Source organism: Giraffa tippelskirchi, chromosome 2 (genome assembly GCF_054371585.1).
Source record: "Giraffa tippelskirchi isolate mGirTip1 chromosome 2, T2T-mGirTip1v1.2.pri, whole genome shotgun sequence".
Lineage (NCBI taxonomy): Eukaryota > Metazoa > Chordata > Mammalia > Artiodactyla > Giraffidae > Giraffa > Giraffa tippelskirchi.
Window position 1 is genome coordinate 225959090 of NC_137276.1, and position 13042 is coordinate 225972131.

The 13042-nt window shown below is 49.3% G+C and overlaps 1 protein-coding gene across 4 annotated transcripts in view; it reads left to right on the plus strand.

Moving 5' to 3' along the window:
* EVA1C (eva-1 homolog C) overlaps positions 1-13042 on the plus strand; it is a 95093-nt gene that overhangs the window by 40020 nt on the left and 42031 nt on the right. For 2 of the 4 annotated variants that reach the window (XM_081558369.1, XM_081558377.1), the window contains exons 2-3: positions 7509-7705; positions 10767-10890. The exons of 1 other annotated variant lie outside the window; for it this stretch is intronic. In XM_081558369.1, the coding sequence (XP_081414495.1) occupies positions 7509-7705; positions 10767-10890 (321 nt within the window). The remainder of the gene's footprint in view (positions 1-7508; positions 7706-10766; positions 10891-13042) is intronic. One more of the 4 variants, XM_081558389.1, reaches the window with a different exon arrangement.

The following is a 13042-nucleotide window of genomic DNA, read 5'->3' on the forward strand; positions in this document are numbered from 1 at the left end:
CATGAGGGCGGAGCCTTCATGAATCGTTGTTTAGTAGCTAAGTTGTGTTCGACTCTTTAGGACCACATGGACTGCAGCATGCCAGGCCTCCCTGTCCCTCACTGTCTCCCAGAGTTTGCCAAAGTTTATGTCCATTGAGTCAGTGATGCTATCCAACCATCTCATCCTCTGCCGCCCTTTTCTCCTTTTGCCTTCAATCTGTCCCAGCCTTTGTGAATGGGATTCACTAATCCCATGAATCTCTTACAGAAGAGACCCATGGAGTTCCCCTGGCCCTTCCACAGTGAGAAGAGGCCATCTGTGAACCAGGAAGAGGGCTCTCACCAGAACGTGACCATGTTGGTCTCTTGATCTTGGACTTCCAGCCCCCAGAACTGTGAGAAATGAATTCCATTGTTCATAAGCCACCCTGTCTGTAGGTTTCATTAGTGCATCCTGAATGGCATGCGTGCTAAGTTGCTTTAGTCGTGTCTGACTCTTTGTGACCCTATGAGCCCCACCAGGCTCCTCTGTCCATGGGGATTCTCCAGGCTAGAATACTGGAGTGGGTTGCCATTTCCTCCTCTAAGGGATCTTCCCAACTCAAGGATCAAACCTGTGTCTCCTGCATCTCCTACATTGGTAGGTGGGTCCTTTATATCCCTAGGGCCACCTGGGAGGCCCATCCTGAATGAAGTAAGGTACTCAGTGATGTGTTGACTCAACCCAACACATTGGAAAGAGTGGGCGTGCTCATTGGGGAAAGTGATTGCACGCTGGAGGGGGCTTTAGATTGGGAGCAGGTCATTTGCTCTCTGCCCTTTGTTCAAGGTCCGCCTTGGCAGTGGCCTCTTGCTCCCCCACAGTTCCTACCTTTATGCTGTGAGATATCTGATCCAAAGGACATCTTCCCAGCTCCTGGTATGGTCTTTCCTACACTGACTTCTTATACCCTCTGCCATGGCCATTTCCATCACTTGGAACTGCTCCACCTTGAGGTCTGATCAAGCAACTTTGGGCCACGAGGTCCTCCCCCTCCAGCTTGCTGGTATGAGTGCCCCCACTCTGACGTTGGTGGATCTCAGCAGACCTCTGTTCCCCTGGTCCTCTCCTGTGACCATCTCGTTTCCTATATTTATTTGTTTATTTTTAAAATTTTACTTATTGATTTATTTTTGGCTGCACTGGATCATCACTGTTTCAAGCGGGCTTTTCTCTAGTTGTGGTGAGTAGGGACTACTCTCAGCTTCCTATTGTGGTGACTTCTCTTGTTGCAGAACACAGGCCGTAGATACTCAGGTTTCATGGGCTTAGTTGACCCGCAGCATGTGAGATCTTCCCGGACCAGGGAATGAACCCATGTCCCCTGCATTGGTAGATGGATTCTTAACCACTGGACCTCCAGTGAAATCCTACCTTACCTATATTTAGCTTGGAGCCCACAGTTCATCATTTCAAGCTCTCTCTTGCTAACACCCACTTTCAAATTTGTCTGATCCTAACCCACAGTGAGAAATGTAATTTAAATATGACCTCGGACTCCTGTGCCTTTGTATTTATACACACACACGTACATACATAGGTTCTCTCCCAACCTCAGCCCAATCGTAATTATTGAAAAATCTCTCCCTGGTCATCAGTTCTTATGACTAAGCCTTATTTCTCTCCTCATCTTCACCAAGTCATTATAAGGGTCATCTGTACAAACTCTTAGTTTCCCATGGCTGCTCAAGTTCACCCAGCATAGGCTTATTCTCTTACAGTTCTGGAGGTCAGAAGTCTAAAATCAAGGTGTTGGCAAAGCTGCGTTCTTTTGGGGGGCTTCAGGGCAGCATCTGTTTCCTTGTCTTTCCCAATTTCTAGATACCGCCTGCATTTTTGGCTCATAGCTGCTCCGTTCCAACCTCTAGTTCTGTGGCCACACCTCCTTCCTCTGGCGCTGACCTTCTTGCCTCCGTCTGATAAGGATCTTGGAATTATACTGGTGTCTCCCAGATCATCCAAGGTGTCTTGCCATCTCAAGATCTTTAAATTAATCATAACTGCAAAATCCCTTTTATGATGTAAAGTAACATATTTATAGATTCTGGGGACTGGTCCCTGCGGACATTTGTGGGGGATTCTTCTGTCTACCAGGTGAGCCATTTGCTTATTTTTTATTTATTCATTTGGCTGCTTGGGGTCTTAGTTGTAGCACCCAGGATCTTTCGTTGCAGCCTATGGATTCTCTAGTTGCGGCTCGTGGGCTTAGTTGCATTGTGGCATGTAGGATCTTAGTTCTCCAACCAGGGATTGAACCCACGTCCTCCGCATTGCAGGGCAGATTCTTAACCACTGGACCACCAGGGAGGTCCCCATCTTCTTAACTTCTGCTCACTTTCAACCTTTTCTAACCAGGCTCCTGTTACCCACTCACCATCCCAAATGCCCCTCAAAGTGGTCCTTCATGACCTCCATGTTGCTGAAAGCAGTGGTAGTTCTAACTGTCCTTCTTTTGATCTCTTAGCAGCTTCTGACACAGCCAATCAGAATAGGGCATAGAAAGCACCTCTGGGGGCCATAAGGTGGGCAGGCAGATGGCCGGTCCTCACGAGCGTTTCCTAGATTTCCATTTATTAAGGTTTGTAAGGGAATCTCTGACACAAGAACTGTTAGACCATCAGCTCAGGGTTCTCCTTTCAGGTCGATAATGTCATGCAGAGTCTCAAATTACAGACTACAGGTTTGCATCATGGTAAGCACAGAGTTGGGTTTCCCAGGTGGCTCAGGGGTATAGAATCCACCTGCCAATGCAGGAGATGTGGGTTCAATCCCTGGGGCAGGAAGATCCCCTGGAGAAGGAGATGGCAACCCACTCCCGTATTCTTGCCTGGAAAATTCCATGGACAGAGGAACCTGGCAGGCTGCAGTCCATGGGGTCACAAAGAGTGGGACAGACTGCTACTGCTGCTGCTGCTGCTGCTAAGTCGCTTCAGTCGTGTCCGACTCTGTGCGATCCCATAGATGGCAGCCCACCAGTCCGCCGTCCCTGGGATTCTCCAGGCAAGAACACTGGAGTGGGTTGCCATTTCCTTCTCCAATGCATGAAAGGGAAAAGTGAAAGTGAAGTCGCTCAGTCGTGTCCGACTCTTAGCGACCCCATGGACTGTAGCCTACCAGGCTCCTCCATCCATGGGATTTTCCAGGCAAGAGTACTGGAGTGGGGTGCCTTTGCCTTCTGCACTGGGACAGAACTTAGCGACTAAACAACAAGCAGAGTTAGAAATAGAGGCATAGGATAGTTTTAAGGGCTTTTTCCTAGACTTTCTTTATTTGTATAAAGTATTGGTCACGAAGCTGAAGGTAAAGGTTTTTTAAACAAACATTTATCTACCAACAAAAACTTGCACAGATCCTAAGTGCGTAGCCAGGTGAACTTAGACACAGTGAAATGCATAGCCACCCTTCAAGTAAAGAAAGCGCTTTGCCAGCTCACATGCACTTCCCCTTATGCCCCCTCCCTGTCACCTAACCCTCTCTTCCCTAAGGTCATGCTATCCTGGGGATGCTTGGGTGGTTTTTAAACTTTTTCCTCTTTTTTTTAAAAACTGCAAACAACATGTTTTATTTTATATTATCTTATTTTTAAGTTTTAAAAATTATTTTGAGCACACTGAATGGCATGTGGGATCTCACTTCCCTGACCAGGGATCAAACCTGTTCTCCCTGCATTGGAAGGGCAGAGTCTTAACCAGTGGACCACCAGGGAAGTCCAGGTTTTTTTTCCTTTTTAAATAGACTTTCTTTCTGAGGAGTTTTAGGTTCACAGCGAAATTGAGCAGAAAGCTCAGGAATTTCACCCACAGCTTCCCCCACTCTCCCACATGCCCCACACCAGTGGTGCACTTGTCACAACCAGGGAAACTGCTGTGACACTAGATTGTCACCCAGAGCCCATAGTTCATACTAAGGTTCTCTCTTGATGCTGTGCCTCCTTTGATGGTTTCATCGCCCTGTAGTTCTTCTGTGTTCCACCTCTTCATCCCTTTCTCCCCCGCAAACCTCTGGCAACCACCTATATTTTCACTGTCTCCATAGTTTCACCTTTTCCTGAATGACATATAGCTGGAATCATGCAGTATGGAGCCTTTTCAAATTGGCTTCTTTCACCTAATCATATGCATTTATTTCCTCCATGTCTTTTGTGGCTTCATAGCTCATTTCATTTTTTCTTGTTGTTCAGTCACTAAGTCATGTCTGATTCTTTGTGACCCCGTAGACTGCAGCACACCAAACTCCTCTGTCCTCCACTATCTCCCAGAGTTTGCTCAAGCTTATGTGCATTGAATCAGCGATGCTATCCAACCATCTCATTGTCTGCTGCCCTCTTCTCCTCCTGCCCTCAATCTTTTCCAGGGTCTTTTCCAATGAGTTGGTCTTCGCATCAGGTGGCCAAAGTAATGGAGCTTCAGCTTCAGTGTCAGTCCTTCCAGTGAATATTCAGGGATGCTTTCCTTTAGGATGGACTGGTTTGATCTCCTTGCAGCCCAAGGACTGAATAATATTCCATTGCTGGACCTAGGCCTAGGTTTCCGAAGAAGGAATTGGACCGAGTCTAGAGCAAGTTTTACTGCTGAACTTGTAGAGTGTCAGAACTGATGTATCGGGAAGGAGGCTCCCCTCTCTTCTCAAAGTGCACAAGGGCCGGAAAGACCTCCAGTTAATCAATTCTATGCATCAAGCTTCTGTCTCCAGAACATCACTCTCAGGATATGAAGATGGTAGCAGGGAGGCTCTGGTCGTTGCTCTGCATGCGGCTGTATTTTGATGCAAACAGTCCCACGGGGATCAAGTTTGTTTCCTGAAGGCAAACTATTAACACATGACAAATTGGGTGATGAAAGGTGATAGTCTGAACACAGCAGAAGTTTCTTTCTTACTCACATGAAAATTCATGTGAGCAATTCACTTCATCAATGTGGGAATCAGGCCCCTTTGGTCTTGTGGCTCCATCTGCCCCAGGACCTTAACATCACCTTCATTTAGCCAAAGTAACATATGGCCTTTCGAACAAACCATAAACACTAAGCTGGGGTCATGCTCCCAGAATTGATTTAAGATTTCAGCCAGCTGAGCATCCCCACGAAGGACAGGGTATGATGGACAAGAACATTTTATTGACAAAGCCAAAGAGACTCAAGGATGAGAGTACCAACCTGGGAAGCTTCGGGGGGGTACCGGTCTGGGGGCAGCCTCAGAGCCACCCTGAGTTCCCTGGATCCTAAGACCCCACAAAGAATCTTGCATAAATCATGGCTTCATCAGGGCCCACCTGTTCATCGAACAGGATGACCTTTACCTGGGGCCCCAGGACCACCAAGCGATCTCTGCCTGGTCCTTCTCAGTGCCCCAACAAGCAGGGTCCTGACTCACAATGTGTGCGTGCATGCTAAATCACTTCAGTCATGTCCAAACTCTTTGCGATCCTATGGACCGCAGCCTTCCAGGCTCCTCTGTTCATGGGATTCTCCAAGCAAAGATACCGGAGTGGATTTGCATGCCCTCCTCCAGAGGATCTTCCCAACCCAGGGGTCAAACCCACATCTCTTACATCTACTGCATTGGCAAGTGAGTTCTTTACCACTAATGTCACCTGGGAAGCCCTGACTCACAGGCCTGCTGCTTAAATGGCAGTTTTGCTGCTCAAAGCTAGACTTTGCTTCTCTAAGCGAAGTTAATTCGGGGTGGCTGATTCCTTGGCCGATCTTATGATGGTGGTCATGGGTGGGAAGGAAAAAAGGAATTATAGCCAGACACCTAAAGTCTGGATGAAGAGTGCTGGTGAGGGTGCCCAGTCTTCGCTTTCACATTGGGCAGGTGTGCTTTGGCAGGTGAGGCCCATCTAGGGCAGAGCATCTCAGTCCCTTCTCTGTGACTGTCAGGGGAGCCCAGGGAGCTGGACTGGGCGCCTTTTGTCAAGCATTACGGTTAGAGAGGATTTTGAAACCCAAGCAGGAATAGCTCGCGCACGGCCCATCCCTATGGGGACTGGGGCGCTTGGAGGCTGCCTTCCTCCACACCCCCTCCTCCCCTCGAAGGCCGATGCTGCCAAACCGTCTCCCACACACCTCCCCAGAAAGTCCCTGGCTTCCCTCCCAGCTGCCTTGCGATTGACCTCATGAGGTGTGAGAAGGAGGAAAGGAATCTGCATCTCAGATGAACCTTCCTTCCTCCTTTCTGAGAAAACATCCAGGCCGCTGTGCCTGCCAGGCCATCCACAGCTCCTCCGAGCCCAAGGCCTTCTCGACTCAGTCAGTCCGGCTGGAGGTGCAGCAACAGGGAGCCGGTATGAATCTCCTGGGGCTGCTGTAACAAATGACTGTGAACTCAGATGACTGGAAACAGCAGAAATACATTCTCTCATAGTTCTGGAAGCCAGAAGTCTAGATCAGGTGTCAGCAGGGTCGTGCTGTCTTCAAAGTTTCTCAGGAAGAATCTTTTCTGGGACTTCCCTGGTGGTCCAGGGGTTAAGACTCTGAGCTTCCATTGCAGGTGATACAGGTTCGATTCCTGGTCAGGGAACTAAGATCCCACAGACTGTGCAGCAAAGCAAAAAAATATATATATATATATATATATGTATATATATATATATAATTTTTAATTAAAAAAAAAAAATCTTGCCTACTGTCTTCTAGCTCCCATTGGCTCCTGCCCACCCTGGAGGTTCTTGGCTTGCAGAGACATCACTGTAGTCTTTACATGACTGACACCCTATGTCTCTTCTCTTCTCATCCGGACACCAGTCATATAGGATTCAGGGACCTTCTCACTCCTGATCTCAGCTTCACTAATTACATCTGCCATGACCCTGTGTCCAAATAAGGTCACATTCTGAGGTTCCTGGTGAAGGTCAATTTAGGGGGAGACACTACTGGACCCATAACCAAGCCCCACCATCCCCTCTCCCCTCCCTTCAGGGAAGTCTCTTACCCTAGGCAGGATGCCTGCTTTGCTTTCTTCTCCAGAGCTCAGGCAGGCCCAGGACTGATTTCCTAAAATAAAACGGGGAGCCCTTCGCTCCAGGAAGGCCTGGCCCAGCTAATGGGAGATCTGAGAAGCCAAGTCTCCCCCAGGACAGGCATTTACATGCCCCAGGGACACCCACTCGCCATTTCTTCCTACATTATAGAGATGCTTCAGGACTTCTTGCCTCCTGGCCAGCCCTTCAGTGCTTCCTGGAGGAAACATGCTCTTGGAGCCTTGCCACGGGCCAGCCCAGACCAAGGGCTCCAGCCCAGACCGAAAAGCCGGCATTGGCTCCCTCTCGGCCCCCAGCTCTGTCTAATGTCCAGTCCCGCGGAGCAGGGGAGGAAGCCCCGCCCACAGCGGGGAAGCCCCGCCCATAACACAGGAAGCCCCGCCCACACCTCACACCTTCCTCACTGCCCAGCCCCCGCCCCGGGGGAGCTGAGGTCCTCCCGCTCCGAAATCCATGAAGGAGTGGTGAACTCCTATACCCCCTTGTAACCCAGCTGAATATTTTCCAGGTTACCTAACCAAACTCCTGCAAAACCACACCGCCTATGCCTGTGACGGGGACCATTTGAATCTGCAGTGTCCTCGGCATTCCACGATAAGTGTCCAGTCGGCATTTTATGGGCAAGATTACCAAAAGTGTAGTCCGCAGCAGCCTGCCTCCCAGAGGGAAGACAGCCTAACCTGTGTGGTACCCACCACACTGCAGGTATTGCCTTTCCTAAGATGTTCTAAGATGACAAAATGGTTTTCTCTTTCTCGACCTCTGCCTCTCTGTCCCTCTCTCTGTGTATATATTTGTGGTTCCACAGTTCACTCCAAGCAAACCTGATCCCTGAAAATCTCCGTGTAGACAGATCACGAATTTGGCAAGTGAGCTATTCTTTGCTTCTGAGTCTATATAGAATGCCTCCTTATTGGAGCCCTCCCTTAATACACTTGGCGAATGAGTTTATTCAAAGGCACACTGCTCCCTGCAATAAAGCTAAGTCATACCATTATGCTGGGTTTCCACCTCGAGGCTTACCATCTCTCATCAGCTCCTCCACCCACCACCCCACCCCCAGGAGATGAGGAAAGGCCACGCCTGCTTTAGTAGAAACCGCAAGGCAGACATCAGAGGTCATGGTCAGATTCTTAGAGAATGCACTCAAGGAAGAGGAATATCAATAATTATCTCTGTTATTTTTTACGGCTTGCTTCTCTAGTTGTAGATAATCATGTTATTCTGGTTTGGATCTATGTTGAGCAGTCTCTGCTAGTTTACTCTTGATAGTACCAGGAATTGGGGGTGGAGGTGGGGAGCCTACTCATTCTTTTTTCGATTGGCATTGGGGAAATACTTGGTCTACGAGGAGGTCAAAACTAATGTATTCTGTAACAGAGTACAGAAAACCCGAAAGAACTCTTTTGGCCAGCCCCAGTACCCATGATCACTTTCGACTATTCTTGCTTTCAGTTATCCAAACAACCTCCATCCTGCCTTCCTGGGCCCCTCAACATCTATAACTAGTTGGCCAAGGTTATGGAGTCACTTGGGTTTGGATTTTTTTTTTTAATGCCTCTAAAGTTCCCTATGAATCCGTTGACGTCAAGGCGGTTAGAGTAGCTGGTGAATTAGACGTCAGCTTGATTTTTGTCTGTTAAGAGAAATGAGGGTAACGGTAAATTTCCGAAGAGGACTGAGGAGAAATGGAATTAGCTTCAACACGGTGCAGCTCTTCCTGAGGCTGGAAGAGGAGACGTAAGGGTTTTTCTGTTGCCTGGACTGTTTATTGCTTCATGCCAAGCACTGTAGTATCTGGGTGGTCACGTGATTGGTAAAGACTCCCACCAAGAAACCACATAAACGTGTTTGAATGAATCCCCTGGTTTCCATGCCCTGAGGAGAGACAGCACGTTTCTTCTGGAGACGAGCAGTTCCTTTCCTTGCATGCCCCACCTTCTCTCCAACCCTTCCCTGTACCCTGAGAATGTCCCCGTTCCTCAGTCCAGCAGTCCATGCGCCCCAGCCTGGTGCCAGGCTTTCCCCTGGGCTTTCAAAGAACGGTGGCCAGTGCCACCAGGGCGGAAGTGCCTACTTTGGGGAGGTATGAACTCCTGGCACACGCAGGCACCAACCTCATCCTCCGATCCGGGCGCCTGCCTCTGCCAGGCAACCCCAAGGGAAAAGGATGTTCCCGTAACCAGGCGGACGACTCAGCATTTGTAAACACAGTCCGGATGTTGTTCGGAGGGCTCGTTTGCCAGAAGCATCCCTGCACGCTGCTCTTTTTCCTCCAGAGGTTAAGAGATTCTTTCCTCTGTCTTTTAACCTGTGGTTGAGAGCTGACGCAAGGGACTTCCTCAGAGGGCGGTTGCCTAACGTAGGAGGGAACGGGTTGACATCTGCCCATCCCACCTCCCTGCACTTCTCAGCTCTGACACACTTTGAAAAGAGCACTGCCTTGAGTTCCATGGTTGTAACACAAGGAGCCATGCAAGGGCTGATGATTCTCTCAGCCAAGGAATATGCACCATCCTTTGAGGGGTCCTTGGGGGGTTTCCCTGGGCATTTTTCCTGATTTTATACACAACTGTGAGGCCCCTAAGGTGACAGAGAATACCTAGGAGGGCCAGCATCCTTCACGGAGATATTCCATGGGCTACTGTGAGAACACGGTGACTCCAGACAGGCTTGTGAATCGGCACTAAATTCAGTCCAGCAGGAATAAGTAGATTCTTGGGAGTGTTTTTCCTGTTCTTGGCGTGGAGGACCTCTGTGTTCATGTTGGGGGAGTCCTGATCCATGTGGGAACTGAGAGGGGAGCAGTGGGATGGGGGCCCACCTGCGACCCAGTGGGAGCAGACTCACTCAAAAAGGTGTGATCAGCCTGGGAAAGGTCAGGAGAGGTTTGAAGGAAAGCGTTTAAAGCCAGAGGCTCAACAGAAAGCCTGAGTGTTCTGCTGGGTGGGCTACCGCCCAGAAGTGGGTGGGTCCTGTGTCCTTGAGGTTGGTGAGGGTGAGGATCAACTTTTTAATTTTCATGTGTTGACCTGCATTGGGGTCGGGGTTTCCGAAAACTGAAAGTGAAAGTGTTAGTCACTCAGTCGTGTCTGTCTCTTTGTGACCCCATGGACTGTGGCCCTCCAGACTCTTCTGTCCATGGGATTCTCCAGGCAAGAATACTGGAGTGGGCGGCCATTCCCTTCTCCAGGGGATCATCCCAACCCAGGGATTGAACCCGGGTCTCCTGCCTTGCAGGTGGATTCTTTTACCATCTGAGCCACCAGGGAAGCCCAGGAGTCTTCCAAATGCCGACAGTTCCTGTGACCAGTGTTGGGTGTTTCTAAGGTTGTGTATCTGTGATTATCTTTCACCACAGCAGTGGTGGTGGTGGGGGAAACATCTGCGTTTCTTCCAGTCCACCCTCTTTGGTACCTTGATATGGCTTACGTCCCCAGGAGCCTCCACGATGTCACTCTTTTGCCAGACCTTCAGTAGTGGTGCTGGGCAAGGCTAATTGGAGGCTGGTTTTCTGAGGGAGGCCTAGCGCTGTTGGAGCAGATATTCTTTTGTGAGGAGCGATGGGGAGACAGAGAGCCGATCCGATCGGCTACCTGTGGGTGCTTCCGTCTTAGACTCAGCTGATACCAGCGTGAAGGCTTTAAATGTGAGCCCCAGGCCAGGCAGGCAGGTACCCCTTCCCTCCAGAGCAGCCCAGGTGTGGGGTCCCGCAGATGCTGCGTGTGATTCTCAAGCCTGTCCCTTTTCTACCCCCTCCTTTTAGAAGGTGCTGGACGAGTGTCAGAACCGGCGGGCCTGCCACCTCCTGGTCAATAGCCGTGTTTTTGGACCTGACCTTTGTCCAGGAAGCAGTAAATACCTCCTGGTCTCCTTTAAATGCCAACCTAGTAAGTAACTGCCGAGGGGGACAGAGTGTGTGGGGGTGTGGGCTCTCGGTTTCATTCGTAGCCTGATGAAAATGCTCTGCCAGTGGACCAGTTGGCGTTCATCCAGCTTTGAAACTCTTATTAATAGAAATGCCGGGATCCCAGCCTCGTGTGTGTGCACACTTATCTGTGTATGTTCTTGCAACCCTCTGAGTTTTTTTCTTTTTAATTATTTTGTTTATTTAGTTATTTGGCTGTGCTGGGGTCTTCGTTACGGTACGCAGGCTTTTTCTTGCTGCATGCAGGCTTTCTGTAGTTGAGGGGAACAGGGGGTAACTCTTCAATTCAGGACACCGGCTTCTCATTGCAGTGGCTTCTCTTGTGGCAGAGCGTGGGCTCTAGAGCACTCAGGCTTCAGTAATTGTGGCACGTGGGCACAGTAGTTACAGCTTGTAGGCTCTAGAGCACAGGCTCAGTAGTCATGGCACCTGGGCTTAGTTACTCTGCGACATGTGGGATCCTCCCAGACCAGGGATCAAACCCGTGTCCCCCGTGTTGGCAGCCAGATTCTTAACCACTGGACCACCAGGGAAGCCCACCCCTGAGTTTTTTAAAAAATCCTTCCCAGTATGTAAAACTCAGTGGTATTGATGCTAAAGGTACTGGGCGACAAGAGACTGCAATTGCTTTCCCCAAATATGGGGAGCTGGTTCTTCTTTTCAGAGGAGGTCTTGTTATGAGGTTCCCCACCCCCACTCCCTCAGCTGTGGTGCGGCTTGTTCTTCTGGGGTGGCCAATGGCACAACTACCGCCTGAGCCCACGATGACAGATATTTATGAGCTGGCTTCTTCCCACTTTCGTCTTCAGCGGGTCATGCTGAAGCAGCATCTTTCCGAAGAGAAAGAAGAGGACTTGGTGGGAGCAACCTTTTCTATTCTTTTTTTTTTCCTGGCCATTCTATGCAGCATGTGAGATCTCAGTTCCCCGACCAGGAATTGAACCCGCACCTCCTGCAGTGGGAACTTGGGGTGTTAACCACTGGACCTCCAGGGAAGTCTCCAGCCTCTTCCATGCTGATTCTTGCACTTTTCTCCACTGACTTCCCCCCTTTCTAACGCATACCAGTTTTGTGGTTAACCTGTTGCAATCCCAAAATAATTGCTGTTCCATGAGGAGGTCACACCTCCAGGCATGGAGGGCCTGAGAGAAGTGTAGGTAATTACAGGTTCCTGGTAATACTTGAAAAACTTGTTGGAAAGACAGCAATGTGCTAGCAACAACATTTAGCCAATGGTCGGGGATGAAATTTTGTAAAATTCTGCACTGCCACAACAATGCAGTAATTCATCCAAACACACGCTTATGATTCACACTCACATGTGCACCCACCCACTGTCACACACTCACAATGCACACACCTAGACTCTCACACATGCATACTATCACACCCATATTATACACATGCAAATTGTCACTCATGTAGCCACACATAGACACACTCACTTGCAACTGCACACAATCACAAACTCCCACAAGTAGGCCCAAACTTTGCAGAACAGTCTAACCCCCCCCCCCCAAGAATTCTCACCAACTCCTCCCCGACTCAGTAGACTCAGGAAATTCACTTCTAGGTCCCCATGTTCTTAGTGGCACCTAATCTCAGAAATAACCACACCAGGGACTTCCCTGGTGGACCAGTGTTAAGACTCTGTGTTCCTAATGCAGGGGGCCTGGGTTCAATCCCTGATTTGGGAACTAGATCCCACATACGGCAACTAAAGATCCCTCGTGCCCTAACAAAGTCCCAGCGCAGCCAAAAAAACAAAAAAAGAGCTTCTCCACCCCCCCAAAAAGACCACACCCTTGTCTGCCTAAGCTTTGCCTTCTTTTCCACCTCTGTCCATTTATTGTGATAGTCTCTCACATTTTCTGTTGGAAAATTGCTCGTGATAAAAAGCTGGGCAGGACCAGCATCTAAAAGAAGTGGAAAGGCCCTTGTGAAATCAGCAGGACCCCGGAAAAGCTAGTACTGGGTCACAGCCTTGATTCTACAGTGGGCAGTGAGGTCTGTCTGCTAATTTCACTTCATCAAACCCTTATAAAGTAATTGTTGTGCACAGGTGTGGGGCAGGTCTTGGTTATGAAGAGAACTCATGTCTGGCAGAAGATTCC